The 25746-nt window shown below is 40.8% G+C and overlaps 2 protein-coding genes and 1 long non-coding RNA gene across 3 annotated transcripts; 1 reads left to right on the top strand and 2 right to left on the bottom strand.

The window, feature by feature from the left end:
* The first annotated feature begins 221 nt into the window (after positions 1-221).
* HOXD1 (homeobox D1) lies at positions 222-2295 on the top strand. The gene is made up of 2 exons (XM_075178653.1): positions 222-1023; positions 1303-2295. The coding sequence occupies exons 1-2, from the start codon at positions 459-461 to the stop codon at positions 1635-1637; spliced, it is 900 nt and encodes a 299-aa protein (XP_075034754.1). The 5' UTR covers positions 222-458; the 3' UTR covers positions 1638-2295.
* Positions 2296-11643: 9348 nt separating this feature from the next.
* Positions 11644-25637, bottom strand: LOC142097054 (uncharacterized). The gene is made up of 2 exons (XR_012678105.1): positions 25492-25637; positions 11644-11745 (listed from the first exon to the last, which is right to left on the bottom strand). It is a non-coding gene; the product is annotated as an uncharacterized LOC142097054 (long non-coding RNA).
* On the bottom strand, positions 16291-17691 carry LOC142097053 (uncharacterized). The gene is made up of 2 exons (XM_075178651.1): positions 16959-17691; positions 16291-16868 (listed from the first exon to the last, which is right to left on the bottom strand). Exons 1-2 carry the CDS (start codon positions 17533-17535, stop codon positions 16648-16650), a joined length of 798 nt encoding a protein of 265 aa, XP_075034752.1. The 5' UTR covers positions 17536-17691; the 3' UTR covers positions 16291-16647.
* Positions 25638-25746: the final 109 nt, after the last annotated feature.

Raw genomic sequence — 25746 nt, 5'->3', positions numbered from 1 at the left:
CTTTATCTGCACTGATCATCACAGCCAGAGGTGGGGTCAGCAGTATAGGACAGATTACCTTCTACTACCGGTGCTCTGGCAGAGAAGGAGCCGGACCTCTGATGAGGTAGAAGGGAGCAGGACATCTGATGAGTGAGGAGCTGGAGGAGAAGTAGTTTGGAGATCTGATCTAGGAGAAGGGAGCTGGAGATCTCCTGGAAGTAGTTCTTGGACGATCTGGCTCAAACCTCTGGACAACTGAGAGATTCCATTTGGAAAGTTGTAAAGTCCAATCAGTCTACCACCAGCTGTGAGCTCCACCTGGACCCCAGGCATGCTCTGCTCCTGATTGGATATCAGGCCACACGTGACTCCAAGGCAATATTTACTTTCTCAGCAATGAGACAAGTCCAGAAGACAAGATCAGGTGAAGCTCGGAGTGATCAGTGAGGTCACAACCTAAAGGACTGTGCCGGGAAATGAATTCTTACCTGGAATATACAACATGTGGGGATGTTGTAGCCTTCTCACCTAAGTGTTGTCGTAATGACCAGAGAAATGTTTCCTTGCAGTCTTACCCTGGAAATGGAGTCGACAATCAGTATGGGGGTAATTTACCAATTGGTGTCCATCCGACCTCTGCTCACCAGTCCCCAACACTTTATGCACCGTGTAATCTGGATGTTCCCTATGAACCAGCCGCACCTGCTGATTATAACTATCTACCTGTCAGCACTGAATATGACTATCCTTATGGATCTATCCAGCCAATGGATGACACAGGGACACACACCCAGTATGCCAGCTCTGTCTACCCAGGAAACGGGCCTTTCTTACTCAATGGCCAGTTAACCTACAAGACACTTGGAGCAGACACTCAAGTGGCCCCGCGTAAGGAACAGCTGGAGATATATCCAGGAAACTATCAAAACTTCTCCCCTTCTCCTGGCTGTTATCCCAAACCAAACTCCCCAGCCTCTGAGACTCATGGCACTCTCAACACTTTTGATTGGATGAAAGTGAAAAGAAATGCCCCAAAGAAAAGTAAGTATATAACTAATTCTACTCTGCTCTATTCTTGCGCATTCCTCCAAAGTCACTAGTCATATTCTTTTTTATGTTTTTTTAGTTAAAATATATAACAGATTTACATATATTTTCATAAATATTTATTTATTTTTATCTATATATATATATTTTTGGAGAGAAATAGGTTATATTGGCATAACTTCCCTTATGAATACGTCTGGTCTAATTACTAGTCCCTGTTATTGCAATGATTCTTTATAAGCAAAGCGTAATACACTGTTGTTCGTTTTGCAGCCCTGCCGTCTGAATGTGGAGCAGCAAGTTCTCCCGGCACAATGAGAACTAATTTCACAACAAAACAACTTACAGAACTGGAGAAAGAATTTCATTTTAACAAGTATCTGACCCGGGCCAGACGCGTAGAGATTGCAAACTCCCTTCAGCTGAATGACACTCAGGTCAAGATTTGGTTCCAAAACAGGAGGATGAAGCAGAAAAAAAGGGAACGGGAGGGGGGTCTTCCCAGTCCCCCAACTCCAGGACCTGCTTCAAATGTTTGCATGGACCTTCAGCAGAAACCAATACAAAAAACTGAGCCCCTCTCTCCTTCCATTGAGGTCACATCATAGGGACACCTTGTGCAAATCTGATTTCTGAATCCGCAACCATGCTTGAGAAGTGGACATGGATATGTAACACACAATGTAGACTTTGCACTATGCAATACTATTACTTTTCAGGGTTGTTCGTGGCATCTGAATGACATTATTAACATGCAACTGTATATAGATAATACTGTTGAATCTGCTATCCTATAACTATGTCCCATTCAATAAAAGACACACGTGCAGCAGTCAGAGGGAATCGCATGCAACAAAACGATTACTGGTGATGAACTATTAAAATCGTTTGTGTATACTGCCTTACTACTTCTTCTTGAGTTTACTGATGGGGTCCTGTCATGTACCTACCCCAGGATTATGCAAGTCACAAAACTGATGTCAAATTACTTAATTGACTGACATCTGTGCATATGACCAAAGATGTAATATTAATGCAACTCGTTTTCTTAACATTATTTAAATTTGCACTATTATATTTTAAATTTCTTTTCAATGTGCCTGAGTTACAATGCAGTTTTGGATGACCAAAACATGCAAAATCGTTGACGTGATCCTAGAATGTATTTGATACATCAGATATTCTTTGGCCAAATGGCTGAGTTTATAACATTATATTTGCTGTATATTTTTTTATACAAAAAATGACGTTGTAATACTTATGCAAAAGCATGTATTTTAATTGTTTTATAATAAAGACTAAAACATCTATTTTTCTAGTTTCCTATATAAAAACTGGGTCAACGCAATCAGTTATCATTTGTAAAGTGCTGTGAATGGTTTTTTTTTTTCTTTGAATCTCTTTTGGTTTGAGGTGTATCCGTGTTATAACACTTGTGTGGTCAGGGGTAACATGAAAAGGTCACCGAGAATAGCTCATGGGAACATGAACAGTGTCTACTTTGTAATCCAAAAAAACCCCAAGTGTATCTGTAAGGTTGGTTTTTTTTAGATTCAAAATCTTGCATATAAAAGGATCATTCCACTTCAAACGGATCCCTGACTGAGAGAATTACAAATTCTCACTTTCAAAGTGAGAATCATAAAAGCCTTATCAAATCAAAGGTACACGTGTCTACTTTTTCCAACAAGTTCAGAAGGTCATTGGGAATTCCTATAGTCAAATAATAATAGCTCATGCAATATTGTGTATTTTGCTATTTTATTGTTGTAATATCTATTAAAATGCTAATTAGTCTGGAACTGAGGAGAGCATGTGGAGTTGAAAAACTCAAATTCTAAAGTAGTTATTTTGGAAAGTTACATGGGGACAGGTTCAGACTTTAATCTTTTACAGTAAGTGGTGACTTCTTTACCCTATCAATTTTACCAAAGTTCCTCCCCTTTTTATTATCACTATATACAGTACTCTGTTTCTGTATTCCCTTAATATTTATTTTTTTGGCCATCTGCTCTCAGCAATCTCATGCAAATGACTTGTTGACTAAAACAACTAACTGGCTTCAAAGGATGTCACCTCTGTCATGACCTCAGGTTTCCCCCATGGCCTTTGATATTGCAATGTCCCTTTCTTTGATAAGCATCAAAATCCCTCCAAAGAAAGACACATTTAGGAAACAGTCTTAATTTACTGGGACACAATGTAGAAAAGTTTTTTTAAACGTAAGATTGAGCTACTTTAAAGAAAAGAGGCAAATTATTTGTAACTTATATCAGGTGTCTTTTGTGAAGATCAGATGTGACAAAAGTACATTTGGTGAAAGAAGTTTGTGTACACGATTATCCATCCGTCTGTGGTGCGTTACCCATGTGCGTTACTCTGCGTTCACAAGGTCTATAGATCAAACACGAAAAACGTTTTATTTGTGCTCACGCTGGACAATCATTCTGAAGATAGAACTAATTGCGTTTTAGGTCCGTATGAGTCTACAAAGTCTACAGACAAAGCGTTTCTCAGAGTGATCAATGACCGCCTGTGTATGCATACCCAATTCTGTACAAAAGTGGATCCCACCCTATTTGTGACACTTGTGACAACAGAATGGGATATTCCCACCCCAATCCTTGCAGGATGCCTGGGTCAGAGAGAGTTCACAGCAGACATCCGGAGATACTTGGGACATCACAGTCTGCAACTGCTCAAACTTTCTTAAATTAGGTTTTCTGGTGCGTTTTCCACAGAGCTACATGTGAATGTGATGTATGCAGATCACCGTTTGCAGCACCGGAATACTAAGTCCATATTATTAAAATCGAATTTATGTATTTACATACCTAATGCAGCAACTTTTTTGTTGGCCTGACAATAATTGGAATATTAACCGATATTTTAGTCATATAAAGTAAAAATGTTCCAGAAATAAATATATTTCCTTAGGAAAAATAAACCAATATTTGGCCAGAACCCCAATATATTGTATAATAATGTTGAATATACTGGTGAGATTGTGCACATAATATACTGGTGAGATCGTATAGAGAAAAATCACAATAGTCAGTGCTGTTTGTTTATTCAATTTTATTCAGCGATAAGTTAACTGACCAAAGTGCTAATTTTTTATAAAACACTTTCCAAAATGCCTTGAAGTATATTTTGTTAGTGTATTATGAATGATTTAATAGGACCTTGGACTTTGTTGCAGTTTTTACATTAGAGTTCAAGAAAATACAACATGGGATACATGTTTGTATAAATAAATAAATATATATATATATATAATTTGTATATAATTTGTGTTGGAACACACATCTTTTGGACCCATAGGGCCTCATTTAGAGTCGGATGGAAGTGCTTTTGTTCAGCGCAAAAAACACTCTCTGCGCTTAGAGAGGTGGAACAGGGAAGTTAGTGGGTGAGCCTAGCAATGTAAATCTGTGTTCATGCACTTTACCTGCTATTTTGAGTTGAAAGCTGCCACAGATAGGTCTCTAGCAAACATATATTTTGCGGGTGCTTTCAGCTGGTGCAAGAGGCCTTAATGTATTAAAAAACAAAGTAAAAAAAAAATTAAATAAAAAAAAAAAATGATGTACACCTTCTCCAAACAGCATAACCAACCATTGTGCTGTTTGGGGAGAGAAAGAACATTTTTTATTTTCATTTTTTTTTTTACTTAATTATCTCCTTTACAGGGCGCTGTGCATGACACACTTGAGTCAGATAAAGGGGTGTGTTTGTGCCATTTGCTCAGTAAAGATCCGTGCCACTCTAAATACTATGTAAATTACGGGGTGCAATTTACACTTACGATTTCAGTGTAAATTGCGTCTGACTGTAAATGAGGTCCATAATCTTTAATAGTTGAAGGTAATTATTAAGGTTCTCACAGAATATATCAATGTCTTACGTTTTTGAGTTCCCATTCTCTCTGAATCTGAGTTCCAGCTCTTTTTTATTTGCAAAGTATCTATCTATCGTGGTCAAAGTGGGGGTGCATACAAAGATATGACATACCACCACTTCTCCTACTGTCTTCATTGTACACCTATCCAGTAGCGCACGCAGGGGGGGTTTCTGAGTCTCTAGAAACCTCCACCTGCGCTAACTAAGTGGCCACTGCTCTATACAACAGCCGCGGCGCTGTCAAAGAAGCGTCTGCGGTGGTGCTGTATTGTATACAGCACCGCCGCAGACGCTTCTTAGACAGCGCCGCAACTGCTGTATAGGACAGCGCTGGTGAAACAGCAGTTCTCTCTCGTGTTTTTTTTTTTTTTTCGGTCGGCGGGGAGCTTTAACTGACTTTTTTCTATGGTACTTATTACATATTTGTCTCAGTAGATTAAAGAACTCCAATGTTCTAATGAGTCAAAAGGAAAGAACATTGTGCAGCCACAACCATCACATATTTTGTTCTTCAGATATGGAATGTCAGCAAAATGAACAAAAGCATTATGAAATGTTCAACATCATTTTTCCGAATTAAAGGAGAACACCATTTCATGTTGTCACTGTAGAGCTCCAGGATTTGGGAGATACTCAGTCCTGCCAGTGCCTCTTCTCCAATGATCCACACGACTCATCCAGTTTCTTATCAGGTCCTTAGTCCAAGTTATGTAAATGCTTAATTCAAATAAAAGTTTCTCAATGTACCACAAGTCATAACATATTGGCACTATATAAATGCAGGATAATAATAGAGGAAGCCTTATATATATTTTGGTCATATTATTTGAAAACACGCACCTTAAGAGCCCAATTTACCATGAATATAAATTAATTTTGACAAACAATAACAATGGGTTTTCTAAAAATGTAAGCAAATTTACACTTACGTATTTGGTTCTAATGAGGTTAATCGAATGATTGTATTACCAGGAAGTTTCCTTTAAAATAAATAAAACATCATTATATTTTAAGGAATGCATTTGAAGAAAACGTTGGTCTGTTGCAGTCAGAACTGTTCTCTGTGGTCCGTAATAAGGAGAAAATAAGAATTTAATAGAGGGAATCCTTCTAGACCTAGTGACTTGCCACATAAACATAGCCAGGGGGAATGAGGCAGAAAATGTTAAGTGGGATGTTGGAAAGTAGACGTCATGTGATGAATGGACATTCTATGCAACAATATAGTGTAATCCATGTAAGAGTGGGTGTAACAACACAGGATTGATGTAATGATCGGCTTGGGAGGTGTAATACAACAAAGCTAACTGTCAGTGTGGAAGGAGTAGGTGGAAACAGAAATAGCCTGGGCACCAGTGGAGTCAAAGACATCAATAGGATGAGGGGCTTGAATATCAGAAACAGAGAAAGGACCATATTAACATGACCTGGACAAGCCGGTTATATAGAAATAAACATGTATACAGATTTGTGTTTCTAGTCTGATCATATAGTAGGATTATCCACCACTCTAGGGGGGAATTCAATTCGGCCGCGTTACTGTAAAAAGTAACGCAACCTGCGCACTATTATTGCTATTACGGTAATAGTGCGCTTAAATACCGTTATTACGGTAATTTCAACACTGTTTTTTTGCGCTCGGCTAGTAAGCCAGGTTGAATTTAATGTAATAACGGTAATAGAGTTAGCGTGGCGCTAATCTGGGGGGATTGAATCCCCCCCAGGTGTTGTCAAACTAAAATTCCCATCATATCCTGCCAGACCTCTCGGACTCTACAAAGAAGGTTTAGACATCTTTCCGTCAAGACCCAGCATGTCCTATCTATATAACTGCTTAGGGAGCAGCAGACATGTGATTTTAGGTTAATTGTCTTAATTACAACCTTTTAATTTTCTCTCCTTGCTAATTGGTGCTCAGCATCCACACGTTTCTTCCATTCAATAGAAGGGAACATGACTGCACGCTGTCAACCCATGTTGGAGTTAAATGTCTTTACGTCCATAGGATGTACTGTATTTGGTGGGTTGACATTATTTTGTTCTGCCACAAACACATAACAATATAGATACAATGAATGGAGACTGATGTAAAAGTAAGTGAACATGAAGTAAAAGGTGTTGTATTTACACAAATCGCTAAAGTTTTCTAAAGACAGAGAAATGTATTTGATTTGCTGCATTCAGGATCCATATGTAATACTGGACTGGTAATCTCCTAAGCCTGGGTTCATTATGGATTTTGTGCATCACTAACTTTTTATTCTCAATTTTCTCTTTTTCCTTGCATCAATATGCCTGTGGATCCCCAGAGTCAAAAGGGCCAATTCAATTCTGCGCAACTTGCCGCGGAGTGCCTCCGGAACAATGTGCCGCGGAGTGCCTCCGGAACAATGTGCAACGGAGTGACTCCGGAACTTGGGGGCACACCGTGGAGATTTAACATCACAGATTTTGCCTCACACCCCATAAAGACATAATGTTGGGTACAGTAATGGGATGTCTTTATAATATGTATGAATAAAATGCCTCCATCACTTGAGATGCAGGTGAGATTATCATATTTTATTTATCTCACATATTTCCACCCAAAATTAGATTTTTAGTCTTCGGTACAGTTATCCTTTAGAGAAAGAGACTTATGAAACATATAGGGCCTCATTTAGAGTCGGACGAAATTGTCACGGCTATGGATATTTTATGGATCCCTTTTGCTACTACTTAGATGTTATTAGCAGTGGATGGTGGAGGTTGAACAAAGCACAGAAGATGTAAGTAGTGTTGCAATATAGTATATTGATAGATGGTATAACAGCAACAGTATAAGATATGTACAACTCAGCAAGCTGAGTACACGGCCGTTCACAAAATACAATGAAATCACGAAAGAAGTTCAGTTGGTAACCAATAGCAACGGCATGAAGATTGAACGCGCACAACTTGAATAACGGAACCGGCTACTAGTTTGGCAATATATTCTTAATAACAGTCCAGCAATTAATAATCAGCAGAGTAATAATAATAGCCGTGCCAAACATAGAACCACAGATGACAAGGTAACTTGATTGTAGTTCAATAAAGAATACAGGCAGCCGAGCAGAGAGGTAGTTGAGCCAATCAATATGAGTCCAGATGTAATAGGCAACTCACGAGACAGTTCAGTGTGCAGATGTAGAAGTCCAGTATACACGTAACAGCCGTAGGAGATTCAGTAAGCAGTGTGGAACTACAAGTACCAGGTATGGGGGTTGTAGATGTAGAAGTCCAGTACACAGGTAACAGCCGTAGGAGATTCAGAAAGCAGTGTGGAACTGCAAGTACCAGGTATGGTGGTTGTAGATGTAGAAGTCCAGCACACAGGTAACAGCAGCAGGAGATTCAGTAAGCAGTGTGGAACTACAAGTACCAGGTATGGTGGTTGTAGATGTAGAAGTCCAGTACACAGGTAACAGCAGTAGGAGATTCAGTAAGCAGTGTGGAACTGCAAGTACCAGGTATGGTGGTTGTAGATGTAGAAGTCCAGCACACAGGTAACAGCAGTAGGAGATTCAGTAAGCAGTGTGGAACTGCAAGTACCAGGTATGGTGGTTGTAGATGTAGAAGTCCAGCACACAGGTAACAGCAGTAGGAGATTCAGTAAGCAGTGTGGAACTACAAGTGCCAGGTATGGTGGTTGTAGATGTAGAAGTCCAGCACACAGGTAACAGCAGTAGGAGATTCAGTAAGCAGTGTGGAACTACAAGTGCCAGGTATGGTGGTTTTAGATGTAGAAGTCCAGCACACAGGTAACAGCAGTAGGAGATTCAGTAAGCAGTGTGGAACTACAAGTGCCAGGTATGGTGGTTGTAGATGTAGAAGTCCAGCACACAGGTAACAGCAGTAGCAGATTTAGCCTAGACCAAGGTAGACTGAGTAACACGAAGATCAGGCAAAGAACCCATGACCTTGGGAGGTTAATATAGTGCTCCAGGACCAATAAGGTTTAGGGACTGGTCCAGATCACAGTAGCTAGGAACACCTGTGAAAGTAAGGTCTGAAGGAGAAGCAAGCAGAATCATGGTTCTTAAAGGGAAAGTCACAGAGCCAGGACCTGATTATGGGAGCGGCGTGTAACAGAAATGTTCGTCTAAGACTTACATGAAAGAGCAGGAGTGGGAGTGTGCCGCAGCTTGGTAGGGTATTACCAGTGGCATGCAACCCCAGTTGCGTCCCACTCCTAATAACCTACCAAGCTGCGACCAGTTCCTGCAGCTAGCTAACTACTAGCACCACCCTCATTCCTGTCGCATTTTTTCAGTCTTGTTTTGACGCGTTCCGCCTGCGTCTTGATCCAACTAGGGTAGTTTTTGCGGGTAGATGCCCATAGTATCTGAATTATTCACGGTCACGCCTACATAACTCTTTCCACCCTTTCCCTCGTACTGAGACGCCAGCTGTCACAGTGTACACTTGCGTCTGAAAAGCAGACGGAACTGCAGGGAACTGTTGCTTACTGCGCATGCCCCATCAGTGGAAATGTGCAGGAGGCGCCTGAAATGGACTTTGCGTCTGACTCTAAATGAGGCCCATAGTCTCTTGACTTTCCATTACACATGGGGCAGAGATAGATGTTCTTTTAAGGATTCTGCCATTGATAGGAAGTCTAATGGTTCGGGATATGAAATTTTGAGGCATCAACTATGAATGAAGCAGTGGGTCTATTAATTCTTTGACGATTTTCATACTCCCTATACATAGGTGAACTTGAGTGTTTCAGTTTTGCACATCCTTAGTTTTGTAATATTAGAAAATTTTGCACTTATTTCAGTGTTTGGCTGCTTTGATTCTTGTTATTTACATTAAGTTTGTATGTTCTCCTTATGTTTGTGTGTATTTTTTCCAGCTGCTCTGGTTTCCAAAAACATACAGGTAGGTAAATTGGCTTCTAACTAAATCAGTTTTAGGGGTATATTTACTAAACTGCGGGTTAGAAAGAGTGAAGATGTTGTCTATAGCAACCAGATTCTAGCTGTCATTTTGTAGAATGTACTAAATAAATAGCTAGAATCTGATTGGCTGCTATAGGCAACATCTCCACTTTTTCAAACCCGCAGTTTAGTAAATATACCCCTTAGTGTTTGTGTATCTGTGGTAGGGAAATAATATTGTAATATGAATAAATAAACATTATGTGATTGTACAGTGCTGTGTAATATAACATACAAATAAAGGATGATAATAACAATTATAATTAATGATCATCTATGTTTGTACTGATGAGGACAGTAGACCAGGTTTGAAAACCTTGAAAATATTCTTCACTGACCATCATCGTTTTTTAATGACACATTATTTATGTAATTCTAAAATGTACCAAACAGTAAAAAAAAAAATAGTACCTCCAGGACAAAAAGAGGGCTATGCTATGTGAATCAAGTACTGTCAGAGGCTGTCATATTTTTAACTCACTTTTGTCCTTACTGACAGGCCCATTCCTAATACTACGTTTATCTTATTTGTTGAAAACTATCCTGAATGTCCTCACTTTCATACCTTCCTGACATTACCTTTAAGGTATAAATACTCTGACATATTGATACATACATATCTTCAGCTATTTGCAGAAGATGAAGTAATTAACCATTGCTTTCTATTGCAAAAAAATATGTTGTTAGGGATTTGTCTCTCTCAACACATCCTAAGCAAGTGTCCCCAGAGAATGAAATAATGCTTTCATGAGCAGAGTTATTAATAATTGAATGAACTGACTTTAGGTATATTGATATACTTAAATGTGTTCATTTAGCATCCAGGTTTTCCCCCCTCTAATATATATTCTGTACATGTTACACATTGTGAAATAGTTTCATTACAGAATCTGGAGATGTCAGAGAAATTCTTGTTATTTTAATGTTTTGCAGATGAGCTGGTTTGTACAGAATTTATCATTATTCCTCGTAGAGGAAGCAGGCCGTGCTATGAAATGGAGAAATACAAATAGAAGACACGTTTTCTTCTTTTTTTCATGGAAGTCTTGATTTTCCAGTTAATAAACTGACTTGTTCCGTAATGGGAATGTCAGTAGGGTTGAATGGTATTTGGGATCTGCCGTACACTATGAATTTGTTGTACAAATCAGTATGGACTGGACTTACATTGTTAGAGCCTGTAGGCACACAACCCTTGAGTGTGGATTCTGTGCCACATCCATTAACTGCATATCTTTTACAAGCCACATTGTCTAGTTATGCAGAACTGAATATAGTGACACAATCCCCTCCTCAGACAAGACTATATCTTCTCATACCCTTAGTTCAATCTTCTGTATTGGTGGAAGATCAAAAAGTTTTGATATGTGCTTTGATTGAGTAGGCAAAAGCCTATTGCTAAATCCTGCCCTTCACGCTGCTTATTGGAGGGTATGTACTTGTTTACAAATATTATTAAGGGGTACTTATAAGGGGTATTTTGAATACAACAGACCCGTGATTCTTAAACAGCACCCAACGGACTGACTATAGCCCTCTTATGCCCACCCATAGGGCATGAAAAGTTAAATATGGATGTAGACATGGGCACCGATCGCCATCAGTGATCCAGCAGTGCCAGGTATCTGCTAATACCCCTAGGTGTCAGTGCCAATTAGTTGTTATTTCATATGTCTTTGCTTCTGCTGAGGGTTGGGGAGCAGGTGTATTGGAGTATACATTCCTTGCAGAAAGAAACAAATGATGATTTTACTTAGTGGTACTTCCTTTATTTAGATTGGGCTTATGGAAGGCTAGTGTCACAGACCTCTGAGAGATGGAAATTCGGGAGCAGCACAGCAGAAGTGACCTGGGGGAGAGCAAAGTTTGAAATTAGGCCTGATTGCATGTGCAGGAGATATTACATCATGTCACCTTTACAATCTGTCTGACAATTCCCACAGCAGATTAGCAAGATCATGTACCTACAGGGGCAGGCTGGAATGGGGGGCATATGCCCCCCAGACTGGTCCCATATTTGGCTACCTTGGGCTGGGTCAATGGGATAACTGCATTTTTTCCCTTTTAAAATAGGCTGCTGAGTCGAGTATTGCCCCCCCCCCCCCGCTAATATTTGCCAGCCCTCCCCTGCGTACCTACTGATGCTATCTAGTCCCTAGTGAAGATCCTCAGTGCTGGTGGCATAATCTAATAATATTAGAGTCCTACTAAAAAGCAGTGGATATTCCCAATCATGGGCAGGTGAAATATTAAAAAATATAAATGATTTCTTGTTGTACATATAAAGAAAAACTATTTAACATGTTGGCTTTTTGAGGAGTTGAAGGGGTGGCTAATCTTTCATAACAACCCACCAATAGTGGCAAAAGCCATAGGTCCCTCTTTACTTTCTCTGCTTACAATTTTCTATGGTCAGTGCCTATTGTCCCACTGCCACATTCAAATTACACTGCTTCCGTCTCTTGGCAGAATTCCTGGAAATGCATAGCTGGACCACTAGGGGGCAACTCTGGACCCAGGGCTTTTAACATCTGCCCTCATTATAATCCGCCAATGACGTGCATATCTGTGTGTCTGTCTATTGATCTATCGTGCATCTCTGGTCTCAAAGTTATTTAATGAAACAACTTGTTTCTAGAATTGGAAAGAAAAGATGAAATGTTCAGTTTAACCCCCCCCCCCTACTTGAAATCCAATCATGATAAAAGAAACAGTAAATGTGATGGATTATGTAAGGTGAAATGTCCCGACATCCGATACCTGTAGTGTTAAATATGTAGATGTAAAAGATTGTGCTCTCTACCATAAATCACACCAGTGTTTTGTGTTAAAACTAAAAATACACATCTTGGTTCATTTTTGTATATGTTGGGAATTTAAAAGGCAACAGCAAAAACATTAATAGATTTGTTTCCCCACTGCAAATTGAATAGCGTGGTTACAGGTCTTAATCTGTAGCCAAAATATTGTATTCTAGTTTCAGGCAATATAATTATGAAATGATTAATTAAATCATTCCATAAAAAGAAAAGTACAAATTTTGGGTGAGCATTTTTAAAAAGTACACCCTTTCCCCCTTGCCTGTAATGTGGGTCCCTTTTTTGGGATCCCAATCCAGTGTGCCCTTAGAAAGTGAGGGCCACCACTAAGCAGGACTTGATTTAGCGTAGAGTTCACCAGGTTGCTAGGTAAGCTCTACCCTCTGTTCCCGTGGTAATGTCACTTCAGTCTTCTGACACAAGGGGCGCACTTTTTAACATTTCCACACAAATGTATAATTTGCTTTAATTAACATAAGGCACAACGGATAACATAAGGCAGTAACGGATTGTGGGGGCCATTGCAAAATGTGAATAGGGGCCCTCCAATTCCAATCCAGCCTCCTGACTCAGAAGAAGCCTCTCCTCTCCTCTTTGGATATGAATATATCTGCACAGATCGCTCTAACAGTAACGAGGGGAACAGTAGCTATATGATGAAAAAGGTGCAACCTAATGGAGGAACCACAGTGGCGTATTGTATTAACTCAGATTTCCATTGCATCAATGAAATATAATTTACAAAAAGGTAGCACAGGGTAACCACATGATGAATGGGGACAGTTGGTAAGAGCTATAATGGAATATTAGTTATGCTGAACATGTTAGCCTGGAGCTAGCAAAGATGAAGAAAAATGAAGAACAATGTGATTACACAAATCCTCAAATGTACTGATCAATGGAACCAAATAAAATTATTTTGGTAATGTCTAGAACCTGGATCTATGTTTTGCTCCCAGAAGCAAAGTGTAGTGTAAAGTTAAAGAAGAATTGGTAATAACACAGAAGGCCTATTTAAAAAGAATAAAAAAACAGTGGAGTTTCCTCTTTAGTTCTATTTGCCGTTTACCGCACCAAGACCGTCTACCAGTTTGGCTGTTTAAAAAGAAGGAGTAGCATTTTACGCATTATCAATTTAAAATTCTAGAATCCACCGAGGTGTTCTGAGCAACCAGATTATTTGAGTTTCCTGCTGAAATGAAATTACTGTTTGATGACTGCAAATAATAGCATTAAAATTAAAAATGAGTTGGGACTTAAATCCATTTTCTACCATAAAATAAGTAGAAATCATTGCAAAAAAGACATTGGTAAGAAATATTTTATTTTTTTCCGATGAGAAAAAAGGACTCCAGCAAAGGTTTATAAATAGGTGACTGTTGGCAATATATTTTTGCCTAGACAACGGTTGGGACGCTCTGTGTATGCAGCGCCGCGTCCCAGCATTAGGGGCAGCCGGGCACGTGCGCAAAACATAGGGAATGATTAATAATAATATTCACCTCCTGGGGCTGATTAGCTGGCTGGTTCCCCCTGCTTGTCATTGGTCAGTGGTTGTATATAGGGCAGGGAGAGCTTAGCCTCCCTGCCGGTTATAGTTCCAGTTTTCTGTGTACCTAGCCTGCTGCTGTGTCTGAACCTTTATCTCTATATGACTTCCCATGTATGACCTCTTGCCTGCTCGTTTGGATTTTGATTATTGCTAGTTGCCCTGACCTTTCGCTTTGTGACCCGGACCTCCTTGATCGCTTCAGCCCTGACATTTTGCCTGTCCCTCCCCACGTTGCCTGCTCTGACCTATGACCTCGGCCTGTTTCCTGACTATGCTAGATTCTACTCCCCACTACCCTACACTACGGTACACTCATACACCTTTACTACCTTGAGTATAAGACCTGTGAGCATAACGAGCTCTACAGGAAAGGTGGCTGCTATAGGTGAAGACCTCTCTATCTGGTTCTACGGGTTTATGTTAAGACCGCTAGCCGTAACAGATACACACTGAAGAATTTTCCGACTGACATGTTATCTCAAACGATTGTACCTACAACTAAAGGTCCGATCAGTCTGGTGATTCATTCATACACCATAGTCTACTCTCCCGGAATGTCCAGGAGACTTCCGAATATCTGGGAGTCCTCCTGGGAGAGCAGGCAACATCCCGGATCCTGACCGAAACCATTAATTTAGTGGCGGGATTCATGCAATGACGCGATTCCTTGTGCCCCGCACCCACATGCCCACCTTCCCCCGATCTCCCGGACGCCAGCTTGCCCAAGTTGACAAGTATGGCATACACACTGACACGATTTACCTTCAGATCTGTGCTCTTCATCTGGTCCTTTATCTGGTCCTCTAGTCTTCAGAGAATGACAGCACAATATTCATTCACTTATTATTGTCACACTGATTAAAACGCCTTGTTATAGCTATCCACATGTCCTCACATATTTTGTTAGCTTCTGTGACTCTGAAACGAAATATTCTGTCTCAGAACGAACAAATTAATTATCCCTTCTACAGCACTCTCTACATTTATTCACCGAGACATTTATTGCTAGCATCATCTGAAAAGAACACAACTCTGTAAACTCTTTGGAGATCGTGAGCATGAGTACAGACACACTACATGATCGGTTGGTGATTGGTCAGAAAACATTAAACAGTACGACCAACCAAATGAGCAGACAATCGACATTGGAACAACTTTCGACCATCGTTTTACTATACGCGACTTCCGACCAAATGGGTATGTCGACTGATTTGCCTGATTATTGGACGAAAACGCTCCAGTGAGTACCTAGCTTTAGAACTTAGATTGCACAATGAGTCATTTCCTTAGAGTTTGACAGGGTGGAGGGACTAAAGTGAAAGACTGTGTGACAAGGGTATTCTATGGGCTGGTTTGAAGTACCCACAGCTATGACAGTCTGGTAAGACGTAGAGATGATAAACAAGTTTTTAAAAGACACTTATTATTATTATCCTTTATTTATAGAGGCTCCTGTGTCTATTAGACACTGAATAGATATTCTTGGCACTAGGTAAATAATCTACACACCTGTCTGCTCTACAGGAAGTAAAGGTGCTGATATAATGTCTTTGCTTTCCGAATCTAGTCAATATTGTTACTGTGGCTATTTAGATAGCAAAGGGTCAGAGAGAGACAAGTTGACCTCTTGTGGAGTTGGGTGCATGATAAGGACATTGTGATTTCCAATGACCTACTTCACCACAATAACAGCAAACTCCAGTTGTTTGTTTTTGTCCAGGCTGTGTGTCTGTGGCTGTGATCTGTCCCTTCCTGCACATCCTCGCTGTTCCCCTCCTCCACCCCACGCACTCTTTGTGCAGATAAATTCTGGAACTTTAAAGTCATCAAATGCAATTACACAGCAGTCTTATTACATTCACAATGGACAGCTACATTAACCATTTCATTAACAGAATTTTATTTCTAAGTTGGGTCTGGACAGCATCAAATGACCATTGACAAAGGCAGAAAATACAACCTGCAGAGCTTGGTCAATGCAACTTGTGGTCATCATCATCAAGTATTTAAATAGCGCCACTAATTCCGCAGCACTGCGCAGAGAACTCACTCACATCAGTCCCTGCCCCATTGGAGCTTAACACACACACACATACTTGTTTTTATTGCATCGTGAGGACCCATGTCTGCAACATGGCGTATAGGGACACCCCTATCCTAATGCCCTGTCGACAAAACAATCATAGGGCTAAGTGTAGGAGAAGTTTGTCATCAGAGTTACCACATGAGATTTACACTTTGACTTTGCATAAAGTACTGACATGGACTGCAAGAAGGGGAAAGTGTCATGTATTTTGACTGTCCGAGGACATTCACATGCCCGCTTACACCGACACCTAGCCATGGAGGCTATAGCCCTGATCAACCACTTTGCATCATTTCAACAAGTTTGATCCCTCTTAATAGCTGTTATGTAGTTCTTTATGTAGAATTTCACCCCCAACCAGTTCCGATCTTTCAGTATGGATGGTTCAGCCATAAGGAACGCAACATAGTCTCGATTTCCGGGCACCCAACATGTCTGTATAAACCTCACTAGGTGTTTCTGCACAGCCTGGACCTCCTCTCTGTCCCAGGATTTCCTCTGCACTTCTCTGCAACCTGAAAGGAAGTACAGTGGTCCATTATGGCTCCGCAAAATACAGAGAAGGCAAAGTTCTTCTGCCTAGCAAAACTGTGTGCTACACCTACCTGTGGAAGTCTTGGCTGGGCACTGGTCCCGTGTTGCCAGGTCCATACACCGCCTCTCTTCTGACGTGGAAGTGTCGACTAAATGCTTGGCCACTTGTACCTCTGTCACGGGGGATTGCTCATCATCCGACCTGTTGTTCTGTAGCTGGACCGGTTCTGAAGAGAAACATATATGTAAATGACCGAGGTAAAAGTCAAAAGCATACATCAGACACCAGATTTTCCACTTACTGTCCGGATCAATGTGCCTCTCGTTCAAATTCTTGGCTTTAAATTCGGCCAGTCTGCCACTCTCAAGAGCCATTAACTGTTTGCTGATCTTGGCGAGTTGGAGGGTACTTTCTGGGAGGCGGTAATACTGCTGCTGCACCCTGATGTCGTGCTCAAGGAAGTCTGCCAACTGATCCAGTTCTGTGTCGTTTAGGTTGAGGACCTTCAAGAGAGTGGCAATGTGCTTTCGAAGCTTTGTGAAAGACAGCGTGGGGATGCTTGGTCCCACACTCTCGGGCAAACAATCGTATGCAATCAGAGCCTCTGAAGTGTGATAAGGAAACTGGTCTGGCGAACACATAGACATTTTGGCTATCCACCTCACATTTGTCACGCTTTTCTGCGAGAAGTTCCATTGCAGCTTGCATGGCTGGTGTCAGCAGGATGGGGACTTTTCTGCCTCATTTTTCTCGGATTTCAATCAGAGTGAAGTGCCTACAGTACTTCCTCTCATCCTCGCAAAGTGCTAGGGACACATCTTCCTGGAGATCCGAGGTATCTCTTGAGGAGAAGGTAGTCAGCAACATTTTTTAAACTTCCCGTTCCCTTGTTCGATTGAACAAATTCACCTGTGCCAGGTTGACTTTTTCAAGTAGTGCCCAGTGGTTAACCGTAGGCTCGGTGGATAGCCCACTTCGGTAGGCTTGCTGCTTCTCCTCAAGGTACAAGTGCATCTTTTTCACATCTTCCGTGATAAGTAAGAGCTGAGGCATGTTCCACTTGGACTCCTTAAGAGTTTTCAAGGCAGCCGATCAGATCAACTCATTCCATCTCACCTCATATGGCTTCCTGAAATTTCATGTGTTTTCAACCGCAGGAGTGCAGCCCTCCATCATGGCTTGGCAATCCACAATGATTGCTATCTTTTGCAGGCCGTGTCCGATCTTGAGTGCCAGCGAGGGTGTTTTAAATGTACCTGTCTCCTCATCATAGCCAGCTACCGGCTTCACATCGTCTACTACGTCAGAAAGTTTGATGGGGCGGTAAAGTCTTTCATCCTCTCCAAAGGGGTAGCTCTTCTGGCCTGTAACAATAGCCTGCCCATTTTTCTAAGCTTCTAATGGATGTACTCGTGCCTGCCAACATCTGAATCGACCCGGTTGAACAGATGCTGTCCCATCTGCATGATGCATCGATCATTTTTGACTGCGAGTAAGACTACATCCTGGGTCATGTCACTCAAGATCTTCCAAAAGCCATCACTGATGTCAGGTGAAACAGGCTGAGCAAAGGCGCACAGTAACTGGACTCTGTTCTTACCAGGTGTGAGCTTGTTGCCCCTTCGGTTTAGCTTACATCTCTTCATGTGTCGCCACAGGTATTTCCTTGTAATCAAGCCCTGGCAGGCTACACAGTGCATGAAGCCTTCAGCAGCCATCTCTTTGTCTGGAAGTTTACACGGGACCAGAACGCCATGGCCAGCCCTCATTGCCTCAGCATTGTGTGCAAAGTTGCCCCTATTGTGAAGATGTGCCATTTGCAAGCACCTTTCTTTCGAGTGCTTGGAGATTTTCAGGGCCCAGGCTACTTCAGTCTCATTGCGGTGAACATGCTTCATGTGCCGGGCAGTTTTTAAGAGGTGCTTCTCACAGTACAGGCAGTACTGCTTTTTGCTATACACGCTGGAGCCATCAATGTTTCTGGATAGCGTTTGGACAGACACTGCGTCGTCTCTCCGACCCCGTTTAAAACACGGCTAGCAGAAGGTCGAGAATGGTCATACATAGAACTCATCTCTGGGTACATGCACTTTGCTGCGCTGGTGGGGAACGTGGGCATCATCGCTGGTGTTTGAACCGCTCTCCTCCGAAGTGTCAGGGGCATACTCATCTCCACTGCTCTCTGGGCTATATTCAGAGATACCGGTGGGCTCTGTCATGCTTCACTATCCCCGCTTTACCTTCATATTTGGACGGAATACTGGCCTCTAGCGGTGGCATGCACACACACTTTCTCCCCCCATATTGGACACACGCACACTTTTGTTTTGACAGATGTGACTTGTGGGGACATACCAGATTTTTATGCTGAGCATATCAGCAAGGTCCCCTGCATTGATTAGCCTTGAGAAGCTTTGTGAGGACCTCCATTTTTGTCTCCACTACAACTCAAGTCCCCACAGTGTTGGTGTGTAAACAGGTCAATGTCCCCACAAGCATATGAATGCAAGAACACACACACACACACACATACAAACTCCACACAGATAGAGCCATGGTTGGGAATTGAACTCATGACCCCAGTGCTAACCACTAAGCCACCATTTACTGAGTATCTAACGAATATAAAATAGATTTTCAAAATAGTCTGCTGGGGATACCCATTTGCTTTGCTTACAAGCATATATTTTAGATCAATTTGTACATATTGAAAAAACATATTTTACAGCATTTAACAGATGCAGTTTAAAGGTTGTAGATTATCCATACCAAGGTCTCTCTGGGTCCATAGTGCCTTACCACAGTCTCACTATAGCTTCAGTCTTCAGAGCAGCTCTCAGCAACTGATTAATATTCCCTCAGCTAGGATTATAGCATTCAAACACAATATTAATTTCCTCTTCATACTTGTTTGGTTTCTCTCTAAATCAATCCTTTATATAGGTATAATAAGTCAGTGGTTCTCCAAGGTATGTGTACTATTTGGGGTTGATCTTTGGCTGAAGAAATTCCATTAAATGTATGTTTGGATCTCCACTGTATAACTACTTAGTTTAAAGACCAATAAAAAAAATTATATTTTGATGGAGATGACACAGCCATAGGGGTCACTGTATTACCTACCCTAGGTGGGCAGATCTAAACATACCCTGCACATGCACCCGATGACGGGGTAAGACTTTGCGCTGTCTCACTTGCTTTACAATAAAAATGTTCTAAACTAGAGCTTTAAACCCATCTGTATGTGTGGTATACGAGGTTGTGTGGAGAAAACTCTCCGAGTGGTTTCCAGCAACTTAAATTTGTCTGCGCTATTGATGTACCCTGGGGACAACAAATATAATTTTTTTACTATTTGCCATTAGAGATTATTCTGGATGTTTTGACATTACAGATTATAAATGGTAAGGAACTTCATATGGAATCAACACTAATACCGCTTTCATACTGCCGCCCCGGCAATATCCCGAGTTTTTCAAGCCGGGTTTTTGCCGGGGCTCGGAGCGTCCCAGCTCAGAAACACCATTCATACTGCACCTCGGACCCGGGAATTTCCCGGGTTGACCCCATTCATACTGCACAAGTCTGTGCCCTGGCAATTTGTGGGAGTCATCACCAGAGCAGTTTTCATTGGCTGAAAAATGGTGATGTCATTGAAAGGTGACTGTTTTTTTTTTCTTCCACGGGCTCCCACCGATGACATCATCCTCCAGAGACAGGCAGACAGCCAATCAGCTTGTTTTCTGTGCAAACCGGGTTGAAAAACCCGGGTTGCCTGCACTATGAATTACCCCTCGATAAATCCCGGGTTGAAGACCCGGGTTTTTAGACCCGGGATTTTTGACTTGTACCATTCATACTGCACCAAGACCCGGGTCGTTTGAGCTCGCCCCGGCAAAAACACAGGATTTTGGTGCAGTATGAATGGGGTATGATTTATTTGTAAGGAAATAAAATGTGAAAACCATCAAAGGGGGTGAATACTTTTTACGGGATCTATATATATCCTTATGGATGTTACTAATAACTCTTTAATTTTAGGCGACTAGTACTTTATGTGTGCGAATCAGTCCAGGATCCCAGTACAACAATATCAATCCTTATCATGCACCTATTCATCTAATCCATTGCATCCACGTATAGTATACTAAAACATTGATAGACATATATACCAGCAACTGCTGCACATTCTATTTGTAGTCTTTATTAAGTAATTATTTATGCTTACCTAGAAAGTCCTAAGTGTATGGTGCTGTTATAACATTAAAAGCATTCTTAAATATGCACATGCCAGACTATTTTATAATACTATTAAATGCGTCACTGACATCTACTTCTTACCAGTGATTTTGCAAGGCACTGTACACAGAAATTGTGGGCTTGGAAAATGATTTTATGATGGAAAGTGTCAAACTCTTCTTTTCTTATATCATAGCTGTGCCTTTCCTAATCGCATTTATTCCACTTGCTATAACCTTGCATCGACTCTTCATGAATAATGCATGGAACAGAAAACATGGCATGAATATACTAAATATACTTTGTGATATACTTGGAGGAAACTTGACAAATAGTTATTTATAGGCTCCTTGGCATCCAAAGAGTGTGATTGACTCATGGTAAGTGTGATGCACGCAATATTGTAAAGTGAAGGTTAAGAGGATATTGCACTTTGAAAAATATGGATAAACAGTACTATAAAAACACATTATGTCTTCCATAACAACATGTTCATACAGAAGGTTGCAGTAATCTAAGTAAAATCACCAAACAGAAATTGCAAAGCTAACGCAAATTTTTTTAAACAAATTGAGATCCCTTAGTGCACCTGTCATATGTACACAGCTAAGGAAGCCATATTGTTTCTAAACTAATACTCATTAGAACACAACCATCCACTTATCTAGGAACCAGTAAACAGTGCACCACTTAGTGGTCTTTTAAATAAGACATCTTGTATCCTATGATTAGGTGGTTCTTTAGGACAGAGTCTGATCAAGACCCCATGGAGCCCTGGGTAAGATACTGGTTTATGTCCCCTTTCCCCCTCCATTTATTCTGAAAAACACATAAATTGGTTAAAGTAGTTTGGACCCCTCAGTACCCACTGGCCCTAGGCGGGAGCCTAGGTGGCCTAATGGAGGTTCCTGCTCTGCTTTAGAAGAATAGTAGTCTCCTATGCATAGGAAAAGAATATTCATGCCTCGGTACTATTGTTAGTTCCGAGCAAATTGATAGCTGGCATTGTCAGCCTACAAAACAGCTGCGTCAAATACTGTAGAATAGGTTCATTTTAATGCAGATGGGTGAGTGATGCAATTAAATTTCTTTCATAATTATTGAAACCTACAAATATCTTATCGATCATTTATGCCAATGTGAGCGTCATCACTGCAAGGCACTAGCAGACAAATGCACATTCAACTGTGGCATGTAACAATGCGCATTGGCTGCACATGCGCAAAAAAATGCACCCATATTTAGAGTTTAAAGTAACTTGCCATTGTGTTCCCTTTGCCCTGGAGATGCTGTCTAGGTAGCCTTGGCTGCATCTCCAGATCTGCCTCTTAGGAGGCATGTCCTTTACCCCACTACTTAGGGCAAAGTAGAGGAATCATTATTTCTCCCATCCCTACTCTGTTAGCCATGTGCACTGTGCATCCGTGTCTTTCCATACAGACCAATAATCTCTGTGAGAGCTTCCGCCTCTCTTCTGGGGGTAAATGTATCAAGCTGAGAGTTTTCCAGCGGGTTTGAAAAGTGGAGATGTTGCCTATAGCAACCAATCAGATTCTAGCTGTCATTTTGTAGAATGTACTAAATAAATGATAGCTAGAATCTCATTGTTTTTTGAAACCCGCAGGAAAACTCTCAGCTTGATACATTTACCCCCTGATGTTTTAAAAGTCACCGGTACAAAACAATCTGCAAACATTATTACTGAAACACTTAAAAAAGAAGATGAAAAAATGATTAGGTGTTTTGTAAACTTCTGTACCGACCACTACATTGTGAACAATATGAGGCTCGTGGCCTGTAAAAACCTCACATAACTTTCAATCATTTGTCAGATAGAAAGATATTATCAGCAGCATGACCAGGTGCTCAGCAATCATCCAGCAGCTGACTTGCATCCTGTGAAAATGATTTTCTTTCCTCTCAACTATTTTTAAATAGGCCAGCACTATGTGTCCAAGCAGACATAGGGGGATGATTATTAAAGGTATTTCATGCATGACATAATTTGAAATAATGTCACACAGGAGCACGTCAAATTTAAGAAAGCAGGGTGCGCAGGATGTGGCAAAAGAGGGGCAGATCTATATAAAAGAAGAGGATCTTGTCTGCAGGCCATGCAATATTTTAAAGTAGCATTTGCAACAAATACTGGCACTTGTCCTGCACCAGGTCAGACCTGTAGTATAACAATTGCAAGGTGCTATTCAGGGAATATTTATGAAGAACTGACAATGCAGATTTACGAAATATGGGACTCCTTTGTCTGTTTTCTGATTCTCTATTTTAGGCTCAGGTTTCCTTTGTGAATACTTGCTTTAAAAAAATCTCTTTATTTTCACACTTTGTTCAACAGACAACATTGTAGAACAAATACAATGAGAAAATAAATAATATAACAAATATTGGTTCCACGCAATATCTTATCAAAGGGGTTTGAATATAACAAAACGGATTTTAATGAAAAAGAGAAAGAGGCTAGAGGGGAAATATGGAAGAAAAGGAAAGGAAGAAGTAAGAGGGGGTGGGGGGAGGCGGGGAGAGCCAAGAGTTCTCTTTTACATATTGCCCAGAAAGGGGGAGCCATGAAGTCTGTAAAATTGGGTCCATGTTTCGTGAAATTTGGGAAGAGTGTCGTTAAGTTGGGCTCTGATATATTCCATGGACGAAATGTGCCATAATCTATTTATCAATTCTGGTTTGGTAGGGGGGAGTGTCTATTTCCAAGATCGGGCTATCAGTAGTTTCCAAGCTTGACTATCCTGAAGTGTCAGACAGTCCGTTGCTTTGCTTATAGAAGGAGCAGCTTTGTTGACCCAAAAAATTGCGGGGTCCCTGTGGAGATGCTGTGTGAATGCTTTTATAAACATGCCCCATAGCAAGAAGTGTTCATGAAACTCTTACATTTACGTTTATAGAATTTTCATGAAAATCTCTTCCATTCAATGTTTTTTTATATGATTTTTTTTTCCGCCTTAAACAAAAAGGATTGTTAAATATACTAGTATGAAATTATTTTCTGATGTCTCAGGTGTTGAGCTGGGATGTAACTGAAGGTATGCCAAATAAATACAGAGATACTATGTAGCACAGTCGTAATCATGATGTGGGCATTATGAGAAATTGATACTTAATTAACAATCCCTAAAGAATAGGGCATTAGCGGTTTCATATTGGGCACTGAACTCTTGTATTCCTGTTTCTGAGGGAATTTTTATTATTGTAGTCTTTGTTGTCAACTCTGAAATGAAAAACAAGCAACCGCTAAGTGCAAAACAAGCCCAAACCAATCCTAAAAAGCCCAACTTTCAGGGGACCGTCCTTTTCTATAACACTAATTTCTACACTGTATCTCCATTTAGAAAACATTTATAAACACAAGAGGACACATTTATACACTGATATGGCAAATGAAAAAGCAAATGCTGTAATTTAGGACACTGGTATGTGTGTCTATACCACACAGCCCCATGATATAACAGTATATGCAGTCTTCTGACATGAGCAGCTTACTGAACGGGAGGGGAGGGTGTTATATAGCAGTGTTACCTGCTGTAAGTACAGTGATCGTGTGTCTGTCACAGCACTTATCTCAGTAGGCTGTTGCAGATCCGTCTTCCTGTGATTTATTCCACGTCCTCCTCTGACTCCGCCCACCCACAAAGTGCCACTTCATTGGAGGAATTCGCTGCACAACCGCCCACAAAAAAAAGCAACTGAATGCACCAATTAAAAATGGTAACAGAGGAAAAAAATACCCCAAAAAACGATTATGCAGCCTGAGGACTTGGAGAATGTGTCCAAACCCAAAAACAAGCTACCCGCGGCAGTGAAAAAAACCCAGCAACTTCACAAAAAAAGAAGCCCAATTCCGCTTGTTATAAGCGGAATTGGCAACTATGTCTGTGTTGCCCTTCTTGTGAGGGACTATCCGGAAAGATCCTAAATGCTGTGCAGGTGGCACAGGAGCCCGATTAAAGCAGCTTGTTCTGGGCTCAGTTATCTGAGTGGTGCACAGTCAATCACTAGTAGAATAATTCCAAGAAATCAGCTTTGAGAGCTGCATACAATAAAAGTTACTTAACCTACAGCAATTGTTAAAACAAGAAGAATGTCATTACAGCACAAACATAATTACCTTAAGTAAAATGAATCATTAAAACATGATATATTCGTAATTACAAATAATAAATCACCTTGCATCCCTATTTGACCATAGATTAGACTAAAATGAACAAGGTGTCCAAAACTTGCCATAGGTATACTGGCCTATGTTACTTCAGGAGGTTCCAAAGTTGTTGACCATAGATTAGACTAAAATGAACAAGGTGTCCAAAACTTGCCATAGGTATACTGGCCTATGTTACTTCAGGAGGTTCCAAAGTTGTTGCAAATGAGCTGGTGGGGAGGTCACTGTATTAGATTGAATTTACTGTCACTGAATCTTATCCTGCTGTGATACTGAGACAGTGCCAGACAAGTAAGCTATAATATAATCACCTCAGCGTTCTGCTTTACAAACGAATCCGTTTTGCCCGAAACAAAGATGGCGCATGTAGTTTCTCTCTCTTACTGGACCTCTAACACGTGACCCTCCTAGCTTCTAAGTATTAGAGCTCGGT

Source organism: Mixophyes fleayi, chromosome 7, assembly GCF_038048845.1.
Source record: "Mixophyes fleayi isolate aMixFle1 chromosome 7, aMixFle1.hap1, whole genome shotgun sequence".
NCBI lineage: Eukaryota > Metazoa > Chordata > Amphibia > Anura > Limnodynastidae > Mixophyes > Mixophyes fleayi.
The sequence above is the reverse complement of the archived record's forward strand: the minus strand, read 5'-3'. Positions and strand labels throughout refer to the sequence as shown.

Excerpts from the sequence above, each read along its gene's own strand:
- HOXD1 (XM_075178653.1), top strand. The coding sequence starts at position 459 with ATGAATTCTTACCTGGAATATACAACATGTGGGGATGTTGTAGCCTTC. Across the intron at positions 1,024-1,302 it reads AAGAAATGCCCCAAAGAAAA|CCCTGCCGTCTGAATGTGGA; the intron begins GTAAGTATATAA and ends TTCGTTTTGCAG.
- LOC142097053 (XM_075178651.1), bottom strand. The coding sequence starts at position 17,535 with ATGTCTATGTGTTCGCCAGACCAGTTTCCTTATCACACTTCAGAGGCT. Across the intron at positions 16,869-16,958 it reads CCCAGCCAAGACTTCCACAG|GTTGCAGAGAAGTGCAGAGG; the intron begins GTAGGTGTAGCA and ends ACTTCCTTTCAG.